This window comes from Chiloscyllium plagiosum, unplaced genomic scaffold (assembly GCF_037043375.1).
Source record: "Chiloscyllium plagiosum isolate Xiang-an unplaced genomic scaffold, Cpla_swu_hap1 HiC_scaffold_38, whole genome shotgun sequence".
NCBI classification, from domain to species: Eukaryota; Metazoa; Chordata; class Chondrichthyes; order Orectolobiformes; family Hemiscylliidae; genus Chiloscyllium; species Chiloscyllium plagiosum.
Window position 1 is genome coordinate 32,404,091 of NW_028270176.1, and position 25,273 is coordinate 32,429,363.

The 25,273-nt window shown below is 59.5% G+C and overlaps 1 protein-coding gene across 2 annotated transcripts in view; it reads left to right on the forward strand.

The window, feature by feature from the left end:
- Window positions 1–25,273, forward strand: part of LOC122546462 (nectin-1-like) — a 148,413-nt gene that overhangs the window by 2,564 nt on the left and 120,576 nt on the right. The window contains exon 2 of one of the 2 annotated variants that reach the window (XM_087980902.1): window positions 4,541–4,879. The exons of the other annotated variant lie outside the window; for it this stretch is intronic. Coding sequence (XP_087837028.1) covers window positions 4,541–4,879 — 339 coding nt within the window. The remainder of the gene's footprint in view (window positions 1–4,540; window positions 4,880–25,273) is intronic. 2 annotated transcript variants of the gene reach the window in all.

Consider the following 25,273-nt stretch of genomic DNA (forward strand, 5'->3'; position numbering starts at 1 on the left):
GGTCTGAGTGGGTTACTCTTCGCAGGGTCGGTGTGTATGTGTTGGGCCGAAGGGCCTGTTTCCACACCGTAGGGTTTCTCTGGATTCTTATTGGTACAAATCAAAACGAACTGCTGTCGTTTAACAATTGCCACAGTCTCCTTCCCCCCATTCTGCTCCTGCTTTCTCTTTGATCAGTTAATTCAGGAACCACATTGTATTTAAAAAAAACCACCCTTTTCTGCATCCTTCCTCTCTCTTCACAGAAGCTAAAGGGACTTGTCAGAAATTTAGCAGTCCACGCCCTGCACAGGACACTCTGAAGAAACACCGTTCCCCACATCGTCCTGTCCTGTCCTGTCCACTGGAGCTGATTAATGTGACCGTGAAGCAGTCAGGAATAATGACTGACTGTTTACATCTGATAACCTGAGAGGAAATTGCAGATGACTGTCATTCACTTATTTGTAATCGGGAAGGTTTATAAGCCAAAATAGCCAAATCGTTTCAGGCCAATTAATGTCACTTTTTGTCTGGTTGCTTCTTTGTCTGTTTGTCTGCCTATCTATCTATCAATCCATGTATCCTGCTGTCCATGTGTCTGTGTGTGTCTGTCGGTCTGTCTATGTATCCACCTATCTGTGGGTCTATCTGTCAATCTAAGTATCTGTCGCTTTATCTATTCATCACTCTCTCCCCTTACATATCTCCCTTGTAAGTGGGCATATGTATCTTTGTGTGTATGAAGGCATATGTATCTTTGTGTGTATGTAGGCATATGTATCGTTGTGTGTATCTATCTATCTACCACTATCCCCCCTTTACCTTTCTTTTCAAATTATTGCAGATGTAGGGGTCTGTATTGAAAACAAAACATTCCTTTCTGATAGTGCTGTGATGAAGAGTCATCCAGACTCAAAACATTAGCTTGCTCTCACTCCACGGACACTGCCTGAACCACGGAGATTTTGAGCTAATTTTGTTGTCTTTTTTTCGATCTATCTATCTATCTATCTATCTATCTATCTATCTATCTATCTATCTATCTATCTATCTATCTATCTATCTATCTATCTATCTATCTATCTATCTATCTATCTATCTATCTATCTATCTATCTATCTGTCTATCTGTCTATCTATCTATCTATCTATCTATCTATCTATCTATCTATCTATCTATCTATCTATCTATCTGTCTGTCTATCTGTCTGTCTATCTGTCTGTCTATCTATCTGTCTATCTATCTATCTATCTGTCTGTCTATCTATCTGTCTATCTATCTATCTATCTGTCTACCTATCTATCTGTCTGTCTATCTATCTGTCTATCGGTCTATCTACCTGTCTGTCTGTCTATCTATCTATCTATCTGTCTGTTTGTCTATCTATCTATCTATCTATCTATCTATCTATCTATCTATCTATCTATCTATCTATCTATCTATCTATCTATCTATCTGTCTGTCTGTCTGTCTATTTATCTATCTATCTATCTATCTATCTATCTATCTATCTATCTATCTATCTATCTATCTATCTATCTATCTATCTATCTGTCTATCTATCTGTCTATCTATCTATCTATCTATCTGTCTGTCTACCTATCTATCTGTCTGTCTATCTATATGTCTATCGGTCTATCTACCTGTCTGTCTGTCTATCTATCTATCTATCTATCTATCTATCTATCTATCTATCTATCTATCTATCTATCTATCTATCTGTCTGTCTATCTATCTATCTATCTATCTATCTATCTATCTATCTATCTATCTATCTATCTATCTATCTGTCTGTCTATCTGTCTGTCTATCTGTCTGTCTATCTATCTGTCTATCTATCTATCTATCTGTCTGTCTATCTACCTGTCTGTCTGTCTATCTATCTATCTGTCTGTTTGTCTATCTATCTGTCTGTCTGTCTGTCTGTCTGTCTGTCTGTCTATCTATCTATCTATCTATCTATCTATCTATCTATCTATCTATCTATCTATCTATCTATCTATCTATCTATCTACCTGTCTATCTGTCTATCTGTCTATCTATCTATCTATCTATCTATCTATCTATCTATCTATCTATCTATCTATCTATCTATCTATCTACCTGTCTACCTGTCTATCTATCTATCTACCTATCTTTCTATATACGTGTATTTTTGTATCGAGCTCTCAGGTCTGTGGCGGTTTGTATGATTGTGGTGAATCACAGCTCCCATATCCCATCCCGCTTTCACAGCCTCATTATTGACTCAGTTCCAGGTCATTCTGGTACAACATGATGGCTACGTTTCTCTGTCACCTGGCACTACAGAAAATCACGCTGGATAGGATCACCAATAGAAAATCACTACACCCTTTCCGGAGAAAGCTTGCATTATCCAAACAACTTCCACAATTTGTTGCAGCCAATTTGTGCGGATGAAATGTGCATTAGAATAGAACGAGGTGCCCTTGCTCATCAGTTGCACAGTCACTTTTCACTGCATATTCTGTTTGCTATGGTCATCATGCTCACTTCCTCTTCAGAAACCCTCTTCCTGTACTCTGAAAATTGTCATATTCATCTCTATTCTCATACCCCTCCTATCTTTTACATGGACTGGTCACTTTGAGATCCCTTTGTCCAGTGACCCTTCCCATACACTTTGATTGTCATTGAATTGCACCGAGCTAAACACTTTTGAATTTACACTTCTAGCACCTGAGGATTTGATCATTTATTCCAGAAAAAGAACATGCTTTATTTGGAAAGAGGAAGCAAAACTGAAGTTTATTTTAGGTTCGCACCAAGGAATCTAAATCAAATAACTAAAACGGTACATTTATCAAATCTACACCCAAAGACGTCGTAGAGTCATCGAGTCCTACAGCACAGAATCCAAGCAATCTGTGCCGACCCTAACCCCAAACTAAACTAGTCCCACCTGCCTGCTGCTGGCCCATCTCCCTTTCCTGTTCATGTCCTTATCCAAATGTCTTTTAAACGTTGGAACTGTCCCCACTACCCCCACTTCCTCAGGAAGGCCATTCCACACAAGGACCACCCTCGCTGTAAAATGTTTGCCTCTTACCATTTTCAAATCTCTCTCCTCTCACCTTAAAAATGTGTCCCTGTAGTCTTTAACTCCACTACCCTAGGGAAAAGACAACTGCCATCAACTCTATCTATGCCTGTCATGATTTTATAAACTTCTATGGGGTCGGCTCTCAATCTCCTATGCTCCAGTGAAAACAGCCCCAGCCTATTCAGCCTTTCTTTATAACTCCAACCCTCCCATTCCCGGCCACATCCTGGGAAATCTCTCCGGAACCCTCTCCAGTTTAATAATATCCTTCCTATAACAGGGTGACCGGAACTGGACACAGTATTCCAGAAGGGGCCTCACCAATGTCCTGTACAACCCCAACATGACATTCCCAACTCCTACACTCAAAGACATTTATACAAATTGAGAAAAACTCCTAAGTTAGGAAAATCTATCATCTTGATCAGAACTGGAATAATAACAGGAAGAAACATGGAAAAGGAGAACATAAAGACAGGAGGAGGTCAATCAAGTATGCTACACCATTCAATAGTGTCCATTAGTCTAACACTGCCATACTTTCTCATTGCTGAGGAAGATTGGATAGAGGTTTTTTGAAACAATGGGACAGAGTAGATAGGGAGAAGCTGTTCCCACTCATTACAGGGACAAGAAGTACATGAAATTCAAGTGATGCGCAAATGAAACAAGGATAAGGAAAATGTTTTCCATTAGTGTCAGGCCTGGGAACGCACTACCTGGTTAGCTCAGCCTGCCAGACACCTGGTGAATGAACTAATATCAACAGCATGGGTTTGATTCCTACAGCGGCTGAGATTCTCAAGAAGGTCCGACCTCTGAATGTCCCTCCTTGATCTGATGCCTGGTAAGGTTAGATCGCCACCACCAGTCATCTTCCCCCCTCTCTCTCTCTCTCTAATGAGAGAGAAGCTCTCTTTGCAATTTTGCCTCACCTTCCGACTGAAATCTTTAATTCTGGCACAATATACGTAGGATCAGCTCAGAATCGAGGGGAGATGAAGAGGAATTTCTTCTCTCAGAGAGTTGTGAGTCTTTGCAACCCCTTGGCCCAAAGCGCTGTGGGGGGGGGTGTAGAGTCCTTGTGGATATTTGAGGCTGAGATCGATCGATTCTTGCTCAGTCGGGGAATCAAGAGAAGGGGCAGGAAAGTGGCCATGAGGAGTGTGTCAGATGAGCCATGATCTTATTGAATGGGGGAACAGCCTCAGGGGTAGAATGGTCTACTCCTGTTCCCATTTCTTATGATCTTATGTATCACAGACTCATAGAGTTACACTGCATAGGAAACAGTCCCTTTGCTCCCTCCAGTCCACCCCAAACTAACCTAGCCCCCCATCTCCCTCCAAACCTTTCCTGTTCATGTCCTTATCCAAATACCTTTTAAACATTGCAATTATGTTTTGTTCGGACTCTGTATCTCTGATTCACTTTGAGTATATGTCCTCCTCCAATGTCTTTCCCAAATGTGACATTTCCTGTTGCCTTTCCTAGCTCCAACTGGTGTCATTGGAGAGAAGGTCTTCCTTACGGCTCTTGTAGGGACCGAGGTACTAATCCCGTGCCAGCTAACAACAGGCAGCGGGAAGTTAACACAGCTTTCCTGGATAAAAGACCATCAGGAGAAGCCCATCGCTGTGTATAACCCGAAGTTTAAGTTTAATGTCCTAAATGAAAACTATTCCGGACGGATAGAGTTGAGAAACCAATCTCTCCTGGATGGATCAATCCGAATAAAAGCGTTGGAAATGCAGGATGAGGGGAATTATACATGTGACCTCACAACATACCCTCATGGAAAACAGAAAATAGCAGCCCATTTAACGATTCTAGGTACGTACCCTACATAACGCCATGGTCAGGGTGGGACCATTCAGCGCGGCCGGCTTGGTGCAGACCCATTTAGGCACAGAACTGCTTTGTTGTTTGTAGCTATTATTAAAATAAAATATAACCCATTGAAATGATATTCCGTTGAAATCCAGGGAAGCAGACGCTGGAATACAGACAGTTGTAAGAAGATTTAGTGAGCGAAATGACATTGAGTATTTACGAGGGATTACCCATGTGAATAAATGTCATATTTCAGATTTTTGTGTATTTACCTTATTTCTTTCATTTTTATTTTCTTTTTAACATTTTTACTGAAGAGGATAAACATTATTTTTCTTTTTATTGCTTTCATTAATGCTTGTAGCTTAGCCTGAAAACGAATATGAGCTGCGACGAGACAGTTCCGCCTCTATCTATCTATCTATCAGAGTTCAGTCTGCGCCAAACCGGGCTGCGCCAAATTGGCTGTTCCGAATGGCCCCACCCGGCCATGGTCCCACACCCGGCCATGGTCCCACACCCGGCCATGGTCCCACACCCGGCCATGGTCCTACACCCGGTCATGGTCCCACAACCGGCCATGGTCCTACACCCAGCCATGGTCCTACACCCGGTCATGGTCCAACACCCGGCCATGGTCCAACACCCGGCCATGGTCCCACAACCGGCCATGGTCCTACACCCGGCCATGGTCCTACACCCGGCCATGGTCCCACAACCGGCCATGGTCCTACACCCGGCCATGGTCCCACACCCGGCCATGGTCCCACACCCAGCCATGGTCCCACAACCGGCCATGGTCCTACACCCGGCCATGGTCCCACAACCGGCCATGGTCCTACACCTGGTCATGGTCCCACACCCGGCCATGGTCCTACACCCGGTCATGGTCCCACACCCGGCCGTGGTCCTACACCCGGTCATGGTCCTACACCCGGCCATGGTCCTACACCCGGCCATGGTCCTACACCCGGTCATGGTCCCACACCCGGTCATGGTCCCACACCCGGCCATGGTCCTACACACGGCCATGGTCCTACACCCGGCCATGGTCCTACACCCGGCCATGGTCCCACAACCGGCCATGGTCCTACACCCGGCCATGGTCCTACACCCGGCCATGGTCCCACAACCGGCCATGGTCCTACACCCGGTCATGGTCCAACACCCGGCCATGGTCCAACACCCGGCCATGGTCCCACAACCGGCCATGGTCCTACACCCGGCCATGGTCCTACACCCGGCCATGGTCCCACAACCGGCCATGGTCCTACACCCGGCCATGGTCCCACAACCGGCCATGGTCCTACACCCGGCCATGGTCCCACACCCGGCCATGGTCCCACAACCGGCCATGGTCCTACACCCGGCCATGGTCCCACAACCGGCCATGGTCCTACACCTGGCCATGGTCCTACACCCGGCCATGGTCCAACACCCGGCCATGGTCCCACACCCGGCCATGGTCCTACACCCGGCCATGGTCCAACACCCGGCCATGGCCCCACACCCGGCCATGGTCCCACAGCTGGTCATGGTCCCACACCCAGCCATGGTCCCACACCCGGTCAGGGTCCCACACCCGGCCATGGTCCTACACCCGGTCATGGTCCTACACCCGGTCAGGGTCCCACACCCGGCCATGGCCCCACATCCGGCCATGGTCCTACACCCGGTCAGGGTCCCACACCCGGCCATGGCCCCACACCCGGCCATGGTCCCACACCTGGTCATGGTCCCACACCCGGTCATGGTCCCACACCCGGTCATGGTCCCACACCCGGCCATGGTCCCACACCCGGTCATGGTCTACACCCGGTCATGGTCCTACACCCGGCCATGGTCCTACACCCGGTCATGGTCATACACCTGGCGATGGTCCTACACCCGGCCATGGTCCCACACCCAGTCATGGTCCTACACCCGGCCATGGACCTACACCCGGCCATGGTCCCACACCCGGTCATGGTCCTACACCCGGCCATGGTCCTACACCCGGCCATGGCCCAACACCCGGCCATGGTCCTACACCCGGCCATGGTCCTACACCCGGCCATGGTCCTACACCCGGCCATGGCCCAACACCCGGCCATGGTCCTACACCCGGCCATGGTCCTACACCCGGCTATGGTCCCACACCCGGCCATGGTCCCACACCCAGCCATGGTCCTACACCTGGCCATTGTCCTACACCCGGTCATGGTCCTACACCCGGCCATGGTCCCATACCCGGCCATGGTCCCACACCCGGCCATTGTCCTACACCCGGTCATGGTCCTACACCCGGTCATGGTCCTACACCCGGTCATGGTCCCACCCCCGGTCATGGTCCTACACCGGGTCATGGTCCTACACCCGGTCATGGTCCTACACCCGGTCATGGTCCTACACCCGGTCATGGTCCCACCCCCGGTCATGGTCCTACACCGGGTCATGGTCCTACACCCGGTCATGGTCCTACACCCGGCCATGGTCCCATACCCGGTCATGGTCCCATACCCGGTCATGGTCTTACATCCGGCCATGGTCCCTTACCCGGTCATGGTCCTACACCCGGTCATGGTCCCACACCCGGTCATGGTCCCACACCCGGTCATGGTCCTACACCCGACCATGGTCCTACACCCGGTCATGGTCCTACACCCGGTCAGTGTCCTACACCCGGCCATGGTCCTACATCCAGCCATGGTCCTACACCCGGCCATGATCCTACACCCGACCATGGGTCTACAACCGGTCATGGTCCTACACCCGGTCATGGTCCTACACCCGGTCATGGTCCTACACCCGGCCATGGTCCTACACCCGGTCATGGTCCTACACCCGGTCATGGTCCAACACCCGGCCATGGTCCAACACCCAGCCATGGTCCCACAACCGGCCATGGTCCTACACCCGGCCATGGTCCTACACCCGGCCATGGTCCCACAACCGGCCATGGTCCTACACCCGGCCATGGTCCCACAACCGGCCATGGTCCTACACCCGGCCATGGTCCTACACCGGGCCATGGTCCCACAACCGGCCATGGTCCTACACCTGGCCATGGTCCTACACCCGGCCATGGTCCAACACCCGGCCATGGTCCCACACCCGGCCATGGTCCTACACCCGGCCATGGTCCAACACCCGGCCATGGTCCCACACCCGGCCATGGTCCCACACCCGGCCATGGTCCCACACCCGGTCAGGGTCCCACACCCGGCCATGGTCCTACACCCGGTCATGGTCCTACACCCGGTCAGGGTCCCACACCCGGCCATGGCCCCACACCCGGCCATGGTCCTACACCCGGTCAGGGTCCCACACCCGGCCATGGCCCCACACCCGGCCATGGTCCCACAGCTGGTCATGGTCCCACACCCGGTCATGGTCCCACACCCGGCCATGGTCCCACACCCGGTCATGGTCTACACCCGGTCATGGTCCCACACCCGGCCATGGTCCCACACCCGGTCATGGTCTACACCCGGTCATGGTCCTACACCCGGCCATGGTCCTACACCCGGTCATGGTCATACACCTGGCGATGGTCCTACACCCGGCCATGGTCCCACACCCAGTCATGGTCCTACACCCGGCCATGGTCCTACACCCGGCCATGGTCCCACACCCGGTCATGGTCATACACCCGGCCATGGTCCTACACCCGGCCATGGCCCAACACCCGGCCATGGTCCTACACCCGGCCATGGTCCTACACCCGGTCATGGTCCTACACCCGATCATGGTCCTACACCCGGCCATGGTCCTACACCCGGTCATGGTCCCACACCCGGTCATGGTCCCACACCCGGTCATGGTCCTACACCCGGTCATGGTCCCACACCCGGTCATGGTCCTACACCCGATCATGGTCCTACACCCGGCCATGGTCCTACACCCGGTCATGGTCCCACACCCGGTCATGGTCCTACACCCGGTCATGGTCCTAAATCTGGCAATGGTCCTACACCCGGTCATGGTCCAACACCCCGTCATGGTCCTACACCCGGTCATGGTCCCACACCCGGTCATGGTCCTACACCCGGTCATGGTCCTAAATCTGGCAATGGTCCTACACCCGGTCATGGTCCAACACCCCGTCATGGTGCTACACCTGGCCATGGCACTACACCGGGCCATGTTCCCACACCCGGTCATGGTCCTACACCCGGTCATGGTCCTACACCCGGTCATGGTCCGAAACCCTGTCATGGTCCCACACCCGGTCATGGTCCTACACCCGGTCATGGTCCTACACCCGGTCATGGTCCGAAACCCTGTCATGGTCCCACACCCGGTCATGGTCCCACACCCGGCCATGGTCCCATACGCGGTCATGGTCCTACACCCGGTCATGGTCCTACACCCGGCCATGGTCCCACACCCGGCCATGGTCCTACACCCGGCCATGGTCCTACACCTGGCCATGGTCCTACACCTGGTCATGGTCCCACACGCGGTCATTGTCCTACACCCGGCCATGGTCCTAAACCCGGTCATGATGCCACACCCGGTCATGGTCCGACACACGGCCATGGTCCCACTACCCGGTCATGGTCCCACACCCGGCCATGGTCCCACACCCGGTCATGGTCCTACACCCGGCCATGGTCCTACACCGGGCCATGGTCCCACACCCGGTCATGGTCCTACACCCGGCCATGGTCCTACACCCGGTCATGGTCCTACACCCGGCCATGGTCCTACACCCGGCCATGGTCCTACACCCGGCCATGGTCCCACACCTGGTCATGGTCCTATACCCGGTCAGGGTCCTACACCGGTCATGGTCCTACACCCGGTCATGGTCCTACACCCGGCCATGGTCCTACACCCGGCCATGGTCCTACACCCGGTCATGGTCCTATACCCGGTCATGGTCCCACACCCGGTCATGGTCCCACACCCGGTCATGGTCCTATACCCGGTCATGGTCCCACACCCGGTCATGGTCCCACACCCGGTCATGGTCCTATACCCGGTCAGGGTCCCACACCCGGTCATGGTCCCACACCCGGTCATGGTCCCACACCCGGTCATGGTCCTATACCCGGTCAGGGTCCCACACCCGGTCATGGTCCTACACCCGGTCAGGGTCCTACACCGGTCATGGTCCCACACCCGGTCATGGTCCTACACCCGGCCATGGTCCTTCACCTGGCCATTGTCCTACATCCGGTCATGGTCCTACACCCGGCCATGGTCCCACACCCGGCCATGGCCCAACACCCGGCCATGGTCCTACACCCGGCCATGGTCCTACACCCGGCCATGGTCCTACTCCCGGCCATGGTCCCACACCCGGTCATGGTCCTACACCCGGCCATGGTCCTACACCCGGTCAGGGTCCTACACCCGGCCATGATCCTACACCCGGTCATGGTCCTACATCCGGCCGTGGTCCCACACCCGGCCATGGTCCTACACCCGGCCGTGGTCCTACACCCGGCCATGGTCCTACACCCGGTCATGGTCCGACACCCGGTCATGGTCCTACACCCGGCCATGGTCCCACACCCGGTCATGGTCCTACATCCGGTCATGGTCCTACACCCGGTCATGGTCCTACACCCGGTCATGGTCCTACACACGGCCATGGTCCCACACCCGGTCATGGTCCTACATCCGGCCGTGGTCCTACACCCGGTCATGGTCCTACACCCGGCCATGGTCCTACACCCGGTCAAGGTCCTACATCCGGCCATGGTCCTACATCCGGCCATGGTCCTACACCAGGCCGTGGTCCTACACCCGGTCATGGTCCTACATCCGGCCATGGCCCCACACCCGGCCATGGTCCCACACCCGGTCATGGTCCTACATCCGGCCGTGGTCCCACACCCGGCCATGGTCCTACACCCGGCCGTGGTCCTACACCCGGCCATGGTCCAACACCTGGCCATGGTCCCACACCCGGTCATGGTCCTACAACCGGCCATGGCCCCACACCCGGCCATGGTCCCACACCCGGCCGTGGTCCTACACCCGGCCATGGTCCTACATCTGGCCATGGTCCTACACCCGGTCATGGTCCCACACCCGGCCATGGTCATACACCCGGCCATGGTCCTACATCTGGCCATGGTCCTACACCCGGTCATGGTCCAACACCCCGTCATGGTACTACACCCGGCCATGGTCCAACACCCGGTCATGGTCCGAAACCCTGTCATGGTCCCACACCCGGTCATGGTCCCACACCCGGCCATGTTTCCACACCCGATCATGGTCCTAACCCGGTCATGGTCCTACACCCGGTCATGGTCCAACACCCGGTCATGGTCCGAAACCCTGTCATGGTCCCACACCCGGTCATGGTCCCACACCCGGCCATGGTCCCACACCCGGTCATGGTCCCACACCCGGTCATGGTCCTACACCCGGTCATGGTCCTACACCTGGCCATGGACCCACACGCGGTCATTGTCCTACACCCGGCCATGGTCCTAAACCCGGTCATGATGCCACACCCGGTCATGGTCCAACACCCGGCCATGGTCCCACACCCGGCCATGGTCCGACACACGGCCATGGTCCCACACCCGGCCATGGTCCTACACCCGGTCATGGTCCTACACCCGGCCATGGTCCCACACCCGGTCATGGTCCTACACCCGGTCATGGTCCCACACCCGGCCATGGTCCTACACCTGGTCATGGTCCTACACCTGGCCATGGTCCCACACCCGGTCATGGTCCCACACCTGGTCATGGTCCTACACCCGGTCCTCGTCCCACACCCGGCCATGGTCCCGCACCCGGTCATGGCCCCACACTCGGCCTTGGTCCCACACCCGGCCATGGTCTTACACCCGACCATGGTCCCACACCCGGCCATGGTCCTACACCCGGCCATGGTCCTACAGCCTGTCATGGTCCTACACCCGGTCATGGTCCCACACCCGGCCCTGGTTCCACACCCGGCCATGGCCCCACACCCGGTCATGGTCCTACACCCGGCCATGGTCCCACACCCGGTCATGGTCCTACACCCGGTCATGGTCCCACACCCGGCCGTGATCCTACACCCGGTCATGGTCCTACACCCGACCATGGTCCTACACCAGGCCATGTTCCCACACCCGATCATGGTCCTACACCCGGTCATGGTCCTACACCCGGTCAGGGTCCAACACCCGGCCATGGTCCTATACCCGGTCAGGGTCGTACACCTGGTCATGGTCATACACCCGGCGATGGTCATACACCCGGCGATGGTCCTACACCCGGCCATGGTCCTACATCCGGCCGTGGTCCCACACCCGGCCGTGATCCTACACCCGGTCAGGGTCCTACACCCGGCCATGGTCCTACACCCGGTCATGGTCCTACACACGGTCATGGTCCTACACCCGGTCATGGTCCTACACCTGGCCATGGTCCTACACCCGGCCATGGTCCTACACCCGGCCATGGTCCTACACCTGGCCATGGTCCCACACCTGGCCATGGTCCCACACCCAGTCATGGTCCAACACCCGGTCATGGTCCCACACCCGGCCGTGATCCTACACCCGGTCAGGGTCCTACACCCGGCCATGGTCCCACACCCGGCCATGGTCCTACATCCGGTCATGGTCCTACACCCGGCCATGATCCTACACCCGACCATGGCTCTACACCCGGTCAGTGTCCTACACCCGGCCATGGTCCCACACCCGGCCATTGTCCTACACCTGGTCATGGTCCCACACCCGGTCATGGTCCGACACATGGCCATGGTCCCACACCCGGTCATGGTCCCACACCCGGTAATGGTCCTACACCCGGCCATGGTCCTACACCCGGTCATGGTCCTACACCCGGTCATGGTCCTATACCCGGTCAGGGTCCTACACCCGGTCATGGTCCTACACCCGGCCATGGTCCCACACCCGGTCATAGTCCTACACCCGGCCAGGGTCCTACACCCGGCCATGGTCCTTCACCTGGCCATGGTCCTACACCCGGTCATGGTCCTACACCCGCCATGGTCCTACTCCCGGCCATGGTCCCACACCCGGTCATGGTCCTACACCCGGCCATGGTCCTACACCCGGCCATGGTCCTACACCCGGCCATGGTCCCACACCCGGTCATGATCCTACATCCGGTCATGGTCCTACACCCGGTCAGGGTCCTACACCCGGCAATGGTCCTACACCCGGCCATGGTCCTACACCTGGTCATGGTCCCACACCCGGCCATGGTCCTACACCCGGCCATGGTCCTACACCCGGTCATGGTCCTACATCCGGTCATTGTCCTACACCCGGCCATGGTCCTACACCCGGTCATGGTCCGAAACCCTGTCATGGTCCCACACCCGGCCATGGTCCTACACCCGGCCATGGTCCTACACCCGGTCATGGTCCTACATCCGGTCATGGTCCTACACCCGGCCATGGTCCTACACCCGGTCATGGTCCGAAACCCTGTCATGGTCCCACACCCGGCCATGGTCCTACACCCGGCCGTGGTCCTACACCCGGTCATGGTCCCACACCCGGCCATGGACCTACACCCGGCCGTGGTCCTACACCCGGTCATGGTCCCACACCCGGTCATGGTCCCACACCCGGCCGTGATCCTACACCCGGTCAGGGTCCTACACCCGGCCATGGTCCTACACCTGGCCATGGTCCCACACCCGGCCATGGTCCTACACCCGGCCATGGTCCCACACCCGGCCATGGTCCTACACCCGGCCATGGTCCAACACCTGGCCATGGTCCTACACCCGGTCATGGTCCTACATACGGTCATGGTCCTACACCCGGTCATGGTCCTACACCCGGTCAGGGTCCCACACCCGGTCATGGTCCCACACCCGGCCGTGATCCTACACCCGGTCATGGTCCCACACCCGGCCGTGACCCTACACCCGGTCATGGTCCTACACCCGGCCATGGTCCTACATCCGGTCAGGGTCCTACACCCGGCCATGGTCCCACACCCGGCCATGATCCTACACCCGGCCATGGTCCTACACCCGACCATGGTCGTACACCCGGTCAGTGTCCTACACCCGGTCATGGTCCTACACCCAGCCATGGTCCTACACCCAGCCATGATCCTACACCCGGCCATGGTCCTACACCCGATCATGGTCCTACACCCGGCCATGGTCCTACACCCGGTAATGGTCCTACACCCGGTCATGGTCCTACACCCGGTCATGGTCCCACACCCGGTCATGGTCCCACACCCGGTCATGGTCCTACACCCGGCCATGTTCCCACACCCGATCATGGTCCTACACCCGGCCATGGTCCTACACCCGGCCATGGTCCTACACCCGGTAATGGTCCTACACCCGGTCATGGTCCTACACCCGGTCATGGTCCCACACCCGGTCATGGTCCTACACCCGGCCATGTTCCCACACCCGATCATGGTCCTACACCCGGTCATGGTCCTACATCTGGCCATGGTCCTACACCCGGTCATGGATCCACAGCCGGCCATGGCCCTACACCCGACCATGGACGTACACCCGGTCAGTGTCCTACACCCGGCCATGGTCCTACACCCAGCCATGGTCCGAAACCCTGTCATGGTCCCACACCCGGCCATGGTCCCACACCCGGTCATGGTCCTACACCCGGTCATGGTCCTACACCCGGCCATGGTCCTACACCCGGTCATGGTCCTACACCCGGCCATGGTCCTACAACTGGCCATGGTCCCACATCCGGCCATGGTCCCACACCCGGTCATGGTCCTACACCCGGCCATGGTCCTACACCCGGCCACGGTCCTACACCCGGCCATGGTCCTTCACCTGGCCATAGTCCTACACCCGGCCATGGTCCTACACCCGGCCATTGTCCTACACCCGGCCATGGTCCTACACCGAGCCATGGTCCTGCACCCGGTAATGGTCCTACACCCGGCCATGGTCCTAAACCCGGTCAGGGTCCTACACCCGGCCATGGTCCCACACCCGGCCATGGTCCCACACCCGGCCATGGTCCCACACCCGGCCATGGCCCCACACTTGGCCATGGTCCTACACCCGGCTATAGTTCCACACCCGGTCATGGTCCTACACCCGGCCATGGTCCCACACCCGGCCATGGTCCTACACCCGGTCATGGTCCTACACCCGGCCATGGTCTTACACCCGGCCATGGTCCTACACCCGGTCATGGTCCTACACCCGGCCATGGTCTTACACCCGGCCATGGTCCTACACCCGGCCATGGTCTTACACCCGGCCATGGTCCTACACCCGGTCATGGTCCTACACCCGGCCATGGTCTTACACCCGGCGATGGTCATACACCCGGCCATGGTCCCACATCCGGTCATGGTCCCACATCCGGTCAGGGTCCTACACCCGGTCAGGGTCCTACACCTGGTCATGGTCCTACACCCGGGCATGGTCCTACACCCGGCCATGGTCCTTCACCTGGCCATAGTCCTACACCCGGCCATGGTCCCACACCAGGCCATGGTCATACACCCGGCCATGGTCCCACACCCGGGCATGGTCCTACACCCGGCCATGGTCCTACACCCGGTCATGGTCCCACACCCGGTCATGGTCCTACACCCGGTCATGGTCCTACACCCGGCCATGGTCCTTCACCTGGCCATGGTCCTACACCAGGCCATGGTCCTACACCCGGTCATGGTCCTACACCCGGCCATGGTCCTACACTAGGCCATGGTCCTACACCCGGCGATGGTCCTACACCCGGTCATGGTCCTACACCCTGCTATGGTCCCACACCCGGTCATGGTCCCACACCCGGCCATGGTCCTTCACCCGGCCATGATCCTACTCCCGGCCATGGTCCCACACCCGGTCATGGTCCCATACCCGGCCATGGTCCCACACCCGGCCATTGTCCTACACCCGGTCATGGTCCTACACCCGGTCATGGTCCTACACCCGGTCATGGTCCTAAACCTGGTCATGGTCCTACACCCGGCCATGGTCCTACACCCGGCCATGGTCCCACACCCGGCCATGGTCCTACACCTGGTCATGGTCCCACACCCGGTCATGGTCCTACACCCAGCCATGGTCCCACACCTGGTCATGGTCCCACACCCGGCCATGGTCCTACACCCGGTCATGGTCCTACACCCGGCCGTGGTCCTACACCCGGCCATTGTCCTACACCCGGTCAGGGTCCTACAGCCGGCCATGGTCCTACACCCGGTCATGGTCCTACACCCGGCCATGGTCTTACACCCGGCCATGGTCCCACACCCGGTCATGGTCCTACACCCGGCCATTGTCCCACACCCGGCCATGGTCCCACACCCGGCCATGGTCCCACACCCGGTCATGGTCCTACACCCGGTCATGGTCCTACACCCGGCCATGGTCCCACACACGGCCATGGTCCCACACCCGGCCATTGTCCTACACCCGGTCATGGTCCTACACCCGGTCATGGTCCTACACCCGGCCATGGTCCCACACCCGGTCATGGTCCTACACCCGGCCTTGGTCCCACACCTGGCCATGGTCGCACACCCGGCTATGGTCCCACACCCGGCCCTGGCCCTACACCCGGGCATGGTCCTACACCGGGCCATGTTCCCACACCCGATCATGGTCCTACACCCGGCCATGGTCCTACACCTGGCCTTGGTCCCACACCTGGCCATGGTCGCACACCCGGCTATGGTCCTACACCCGGCCATGGTCCCACACCCGGCCATGGTCCCACACCCAGCCATGGTCCTACACCCGGCCATGGTCCTGCACCCGGTCATGGTCCTACACCCGGTCATGGTCCCACACACGGCCATGGTCCCACACCCGGCCATTGTCCTACACCCGGTCATGGTCCTACACCCGGTCATGGTCCTACACCCGGCCATGGTCCCACACCCGGTCATGGTCCTACACCCGGCCTTGGTCCCACACCTGGCCATGGTCGCACACCCGGCTATGGTCCCACACCCGGCCCTGGCCCTACACCCGGGCATGGTCCTACACCGGGCCATGTTCCCACACCCGATCATGGTCCTACACCCGGCCATGGTCCTACACCCGGCCATGGTCGCACACCCGGCTATGGTCCTACACCCGGCCATGGTCCCACACCCGGCCATGGTCCCACACCCGGCCATGGTCCTACACCCGGCCATGGTCCTGCACCCGGTAATGGTCCTACACCCGGCTATGGTCCCTCACCCGGCCATGGTCCCACACCCGGCCATGGTCCTACACCCGGCGATGGTCCTACACCCGGTCATGGTCCTACACCCTGCTATGGTTCCACACCCGGTCATGGTCCTACACCCGGCCATGGTCATACACCCGGCCATGGTCCCACACCTGGTCATGCTCCTACACCCGGCCATGGCCCCACATCCGGCCATGGTCCTACACCCGGCCATGGTCCTACACCCGGTCATGGTCCTACACCCGGCCATGGTCCTACACCCGGCCATGGTCCTACACCCGGCCATGGTCCCACACCCGGCCATGGTCCTACACCCGGCCATGGTCCTACTCCCGGCCATGGTCCCACACCCGGTCATGGTCCTACACCCGGCCATGGTCTTACACCCGGCCATGGTCCCACACCCGGTCATGGTCCCACACCCGGTCATGGTCCTACACCCGGTCATGGTCCTACACCCGGTCATGGTCCTACACCTGGCCTTGGTCCTACACCTGGTCATGGTCGCACACCCGGCTATGGTCCCACACCCGGTCATGGTCCTACACCCGGTCATCGTCCTACACCCGGCCTTGGTCCTACACCCGGCTATGGTCCCACACCCGGTCATCGTCCTACACCCGGCAATGGTCCTACACCCGGTCATGGTCCTACACCCGGTCATCGTCCTACACCCGGTCATGGTCCTACACCCGGTCATCGTCCTACACCCGGCCATGGTCCCACCCCAGGCCATGGTCCTACACCCGGCCATGGTCCCACACCCGGTCATGGTCCTACACCCGGTCATGGTCCTACACCTGGCCTTGGTCCTACACCTGGCCATGGTCCTACACCCGGTCATGGTCCTACACCTGGCCTTGGTCCTACACCCGGTCATGGTCCTACACCCGGTCATGGTCCTACATCCGGTCATGGTCCTACACCCGGCCATGGTCCTACACCCGGTCATGGTCCGAAACCCTGTCATGGTCCCACACCCGGCCATGGTCCTACACCCGGCCATGGTCCTACACCCGGTCATGGTCCTACATCCGGTCATGGTCCTACACCCGGCCATGGTCCTACACCCGGTCATGGTCCGAAACCCTGTCATGGTCCCACACCCGGCCATGGTCCTACACCCGGCCGTGGTCCTACACCCGGTCATGGTCCCACACCCGGCCATGGTCCTACACCCGGCCGTGGTCCTACACCCGGTCATGGTCCCACACCCGGTCATGGTCCCACACCCGGCCGTGATCCTACACCCGGTCAGGGTCCTACACCCGGCCATGGTCCTACACCTGGCCATGGTCCCACACCCGGTCATGGTCCTACACCCGGCCATGGTCCCACACCCGGCCATGGTCCTACACCCGGCCATGGTCCAACACCCGGCCATGGTCCTACACCCGGTCATGGTCCTACATACGGTCATGGTCCTACACCCGGTCATGGTCCTACACCCGGTCATGGTCCTACACCCGGTCAGGGGCCCACACCCGGTCATGGTCCCACACCCGGTCATGGTCCCACACCCGGCCGTGATCCTACACCCGGTCATGGTCCTACACCCGGCCATGGTCCTAGATCCGGTCAGGGTCCTACACCCGGCCATGGTCCCACACCCGGCCATGATCCTACACCCGGCCATGGTCCTACACCCGACCATGGTCGTACACCCGGTCAGTGTCCTACACCCGGTCATGGTCCTACACCCGGCCATGATCCTACACCCGGCCATGATCCTACACCCGGCCATGGTCCTACACCCGATCATGGTCCTACACCCGGCCATGGTCCTACACCCGGTAATGGTCCTACACCCGGTCATGGTCCTACACCCGGTCATGGTCCCACACCCGGTCATGGTCCCACACCCGGTCATGGTCCTACACCCGGCCATGTTCCCACACCCGGCCATGGTCCTACACCCGGTCATGGTCCTACACCCGGCCATGGTCCTACACCCGGTCATGGTCCTACACCCGGCCATGGTCCTACACCCGGTAATGGTCCTACACCCGGTCATGGTCCTACACCCGGTCATGGTCCCACACCCGGTCATGGTCCTACACCCGGCCATGTTCCCACACCCGATCATGGTCCTACACCCAGTCATGGTCCTACATCTGGCCATGGTCCTACACCCGGTCATGGATCCACAGCCGGCCATGGCCCTACACCCGACCATGGTCGTACACGCGGTCAGTGTCCTACACCCGGCCATGGTCCTACACCCAGCCATGGTCCGAAACCCTGTCATGGTCCCACACCCGGCCATGGTCCCACACCCGGTCATGGTCCTACACCCGGTCATGGTCCCACACCCGGCCATGATCCCACACCCGATCATGGTCCTACACCCGGCCATGGTCCTACACCCGGTCATGGTCCTACACCCGGCCATGGTCCTACAACTGGCCATGGTCCCACATCCGGCCATGGTCCCACACCCGGTCATGGTCCTACACCCGGCCATGGTCCTACACCCGGCCACGGTCCTACACCCGGCCATGGTCCTTCACCTGGCCATAGTCCTACACCCGGCCATGGTCCTACACCCGGCCATTGTCCTACACCCGGCCATGGTCCTACACCCAGCCATGGTCCTGCACCCGGTAATGGTCCTACACCCGGCCATGGTCCTACACCCGGTCAGGGTCCTACACCCGGCCATGGTCCCACACCCGGCCATGGTCCCTCACCCGGCCATGGTCCCACACCCGGCCATGGCCCCACACTCGGCCATGGTCCTACACCCGGCTATAGTTCCACACCCGGTCATGGTCCTACACCCGGCCATGGTCCCACACCCGGCCATGGTCCTACACCCGGTCATGGTCCTACACCCGGCCATGGTCTTACACCCGGCCATGGTCCTACACCCGGTCATGGTCCTACACCCGGCCATGGTCTTACACCCGGCCATGGTCCTACACCCGGCCATGGTCTTACACCCGGCCATGGTCCTACACCCGGTCATGGTCCTACACCCGGCCATGGTCTTACACCCGGCGATGGTCATACACCCGGCCATGGTCCCACATCCGGTCATGGTCCCACATCCGGTAAGGGTCCTACACCCGGTCAGGGTCCTACACCTGGTCATGGTCCTACACCCGGGCATGGTCCTACACCCGGCCATGGTCCTTCACCTGGCCATAGTCCTACACCCGGCCATGGTCCTACACCCGGTCATGGTCCGAAACCCTGTCATGGTCCCACACCCGGCCATGGTCCTACACCCGGCCGTGGTCCTACACCCGGTCATGGTCCCACACCCGGCCATGGTCCTACACCCGGCCGTGGTCCTACACCCGGTCATGGTCCCACACCCGGTCATGGTCCCACACCCGGCCGTGATTCTACACCCGGTCAGGGTCCTACACCCGGCCATGATCCTACACCTGGCCATGGTCCCACACCCGGCCATGGTCCTACACCCGGCCATGGTCCCACACCCGGCCATGGTCCCACACCCGGCCATGGTCCAACACCCGGCCATGGTCCTACACCCGGTCATGGTCCTACATACGGTCATGGTCCTACACCCGGTCATGGTCCTACACCCGGTCAGGGTCCCACACCCGGTCATGGTCCCACACCCGGTCATGGTCCCACACCCGGTCATGGTCCCACACCCAGCCGTGATCCTACACCCGGTCATGGTCCTACACCCGGCCATGGTCCTACATCCGGTCAGGGTCCTACACCCGGTCATGGTCCCACACCCGGCCATGATCCCACACCCGGCCATGGTCCTACACCCGGTCAGGGTCCTACACCCGGCCATGGTCCCACACCCGGTCATGGTCCTACACCCGGCCATGGTCCAACACCCGGTCATGGTCCTACACCCGGCCATGGTCCTACAACTGGCCATGGTCCCACATCCGGCCATGGTCCCACACCCGGTCATGGTCCTACACCCGGCCATGGTCCTACACCCGGCCACGGTCCTACACCCGGCCATGGTCCTTCACCTGGCCATAGTCCTACACCCGGCCATGGTCCTACACCCGGCCATTGTCCTACACCCGGCCATGGTCCTACACCCAGCCATGGTCCTGCACCCGGTAATGGTCCTACACCCGGCCATGGTCCTACACCCGGTCAGGGTCCTACACCCGGCCATGGTCCCACACCCGGCCATGGTCCCTCACCCGACCATGGTCCCACACCCGGCCATGGCCCCACACTCGGCCATGGTCCTACACCCGGCTATAGTTCCACACCCGGTCATGGTCCTACACCCGGCCATGGTCCCACACCCGGCCATGGTCCTACACCCGGTCATGGTCCTACACCCGGCCATGGTCTTACACCCGGCCATGGTCCTACACCCGGTCATGGTCCTAGACCCGGCCATGGTCTTACACCCGGCCATGGTCCTACACCCGGCCATGGTCTTACACCCGGCCATGGTCCTACACCCGGTCATGGTCCTACACCCGGCCATGGCCTTACACCCGGCGATGGTCATACACCCGGCCATGGTCCCACATCCGGTCATGGTCCCACATCCGGTCAGGGTCCTACACCCGGTCAGGGTCCTACACCCGGTCATGGTCCTACACCCGGGCATGGTCCTACACCCGGCCATGGTCCTTCACCTGGCCATAGTCCTACACCCGGCCATGGTCCCACACCAGGCCATGGTCATACACCCGGCCATGGTCCCACACCCGGGCATGGTCCTACACCCGGCCATGGTCCTACACCCGGTCATGGTCCCACACCCGGTCATGGTCCTACACCCGGTCATGGTCCTACACCCGGCCATGGTCCTTCACCTGGCCATGGTCCTACACCAGGCCATGGTCCTACACCCGGTCATGGTCCTACACCCGGCCATGGTCCTACACCAGGCCATGGTCCTACACCCGGCGATGGTCCTACACCCGGTCATGGTCCTACACCCTGCTATGGTCCCACACCCGGTCATGGTCCCACACCCGGCCATGGTCCTTCACCCGGCCATGATCCTACTCCCGGCCATGGTCCCACACCCGGTCATGGTCCCATACCCGGCCATGGTCCCACACCCGGCCATTGTCCTACACCCGGTCATGGTCCTACACCCGGTCATGGTCCTACACCCGGTCATGGTCCTAAACCTGGTCATGGTCCTACACCCGGCCATGGTCCTACACCCGGCCATGGTCCCACACCCGGCCATGGTCCTACACCTGGTCATGGTCCCACACCCGGTCATGGTCCTACACCCAGCCATGGTCCCACACCTGGTCATGGTCCCACACCCGGCCATGGTCCTACACCCGGTCATGGTCCTACACCCGGCCGTGGTCCTACACCCGGCCATTGTCCTACACCCGGTCAGGGTCCTACAGCCGGCCATGGTCCTACACCCGGTCATGGTCCTACACCCGGCCATGGTCGTACACCCGGCCATGGTCCCACACCCGGTCATGGTCCTACACCCGGCCATTGTCCCACACCCGGCCATGGTCCCACACCCGGCCATGGTCCCACACCCGGTCATGGTCCTACACCCGGTCATGGTCCTACACCCGGCCATGGTCCCACACACGGCCATGGTCCCACACCCGGCCATTGTCCTACACCCGGTCATGGTCCTACACCCGGTCATGGTCCTACACCTGGCCTTGGTCCTACACCCGGTCATGGTCCCACACCCGGTCATGGTCCTACACCCGGCCTTGGTCCCACACCTGGCCATGGTCGCACACCCGGCTATGGTCCCACACCCGGCCCTGGCCCTACACCCGGGCATGGTCCTACACCGGGCCATGTTCCCACACCCGATCATGGTCCTACACCCGGCCATGGTCCTACACCTGGCCTTGGTCCCACACCTGGCCATGGTCGCACACCCGGCTATGGTCCTACACCCGGCCATGGTCCCACACCCGGCCATTGTCCCACACCCAGCCATGGTCCTACACCCGGCCATGGTCCTGCACCCGGTAATGGTCCTACACCCGGCTATGGTCCCTGACCCGGCCATGGTCCCACACCCGGCCATGGTCCTACACCCGGCCATGGTCCCACACCCGGTCATGGTCCTACACCTGGCCTTGGTCCTACACCTGGCCATGGTCCTACACCCGGTCATGGTCCTACACCTGGCCTTGGTCCTACACCCGGCCATGGTCCTACACCCGGCCATGGTCCTACTCCCGGCCATGGTCCCACACCCGGTCATGGTCCTACACCCGGCCATGGTCTTACACCCGGCCATGGTCCCACACCCGGTCATGGTCCCACACCCGGTCATGGTCCTACACCCGGTCATGGTCCTACACCCGGTCATGGTCCTACACCTGGCCTTGGTCCTACACCTGGTCATGGTCGCACACCCGGTCATGGTCCTTCACCCGGTCATCGTCCTACACCCGGTCATGGTCCTACACCCGGTCATGGTCCTACACCCGGTCATCGTCCTACACCCGGTCATGGTCCTACACCCGGTCATCGTCCTACACCCGGCCATGGTCCCACCCCAGGCCATGGTCCTACACCCGGCCATGGTCCCACACCCGGTCATGGTCCTACACCCGGTCATGGTCCTACACCCGGTCATGGTCCTACACCCGGTCATGGTCCTACACCTGGCCTTGGTCCTACACCCGGTCATGGGCCTACACCCGGTCATGGTCCTACACCCGGCCATGGTCCTACACCCGGCCATGGTCCCACACCCGGCCATGGTCCCACACCCGGTCATGGTCCTACACCCGGTCATGGTCCTACACCCGGTCATGGTCCTACACCCGGTCATCGTCCTACACCCGGTCATGGTCCTACACCCGGTCATGGTCCTACACCCGGTCATGGTCCTACACCCGGCCATGGTCCCACCCCAGGCCATGGTCCTACACACGGCCATGGTCCCACACCCGGTCATGGTCCTACACCCGGTCATGGTCCTACACCCGGTCATGGTCCTACACCTGGCCTTGGTCCTACACCTGGCCATGGTCCTACACCCGGTCATGGTCCTACACCTGGCCTTGGTCCTACACCCGGTCATGGTCCTACACCCGGTCATGGTCCTACACCTGGCCTTGGTCCTACACCTGGCCATGGTCCCACACCCGGTCATGGTCCTACACCCGGTCATGGTCCCACACCCGGCCATGGTCCTACACCCGGTCATGGTCCAACACCCCGTCATGGTCCTACACCCGGCCATGGTCCGAAACCCTGTCATGGTCCCACACCCGGTCATGGTCCTACACCCGGTCATGGTCCTACACCCGGCCATGGTCCTACACCCGGTCATGGTCCAACACCCCATCATGGTCCTACACCCGGCCATGGTCCCACACCCGGTCATGGTCCTACACCCGGCCATGGTCCTACACCCGGCCATGGTCCTACACCCGGTCATGGTCCTACACCCGGCCATGGTCCGAAACCCTGTCATGGTCCCACACCCGGCCATGGTCCTACACCCGGTCATGGTCCTACACCCGGCCATGGTCCTACACCCGGCCATGGTCCTACACCCGGTCATGGTCCTACACCCGGCCATGGTCCTACACCCGGCCATGGTGCCACACCCAGCCATGGTCCCACACCCGGTCATGGTCCTACACCCGGTCATGGTCCTACACCCGGCCATGGTCCTACACCCGGTCATGGTCCTACACCCGGCCATGGTGCCACACCCAGCCATGGTCCCACACCCGGCCATGGTCCTACACCCGGCCATGGTCCTACACCCGGCCATGGTCCCACACCCGGTCATGGTCCTACACCCGGCCATGGTCCTACACCCGGTAATGGTCCTACACCCGGTCATGGTCCCACACCCGGTCATGGTCCCACACCCGGTCATGGTCCTACACCCGGCCATGTTCCCACACCCGATCATGGTCCTACACCCGGTCATGGTCCTACACCCGGCCATGGTCCTACACCCGGTAATGGTCCTACACCCGGTCATGGTCCTACACCCGGTCATGGTCCCACACCCGGTCATGGTCCTACACCCGGCCATGTTCCCACACCCGATCATGGTCCTACACCCGGTCATGGTCCTACACCCGACCATGGTCGTACACCCGGTCAGTGTCCTACACCCGGCCATGGTCCTACACCCAGCCATGGTCCGAAACCCTGTCATGGTCCCACACCCGGCCATGGTCCCACACCCGGTCATGGTCCTACACCCGGTCATGGTCCCACACCCGGCCATGATCCCACACCCGATCATGGTCCTACACCCGGCCATGGTCCTACACCCGGTCATGGTCCTACACCCGGCCATGGTCCTACACCCGGTCATGGTCCTACACCCTGCTAT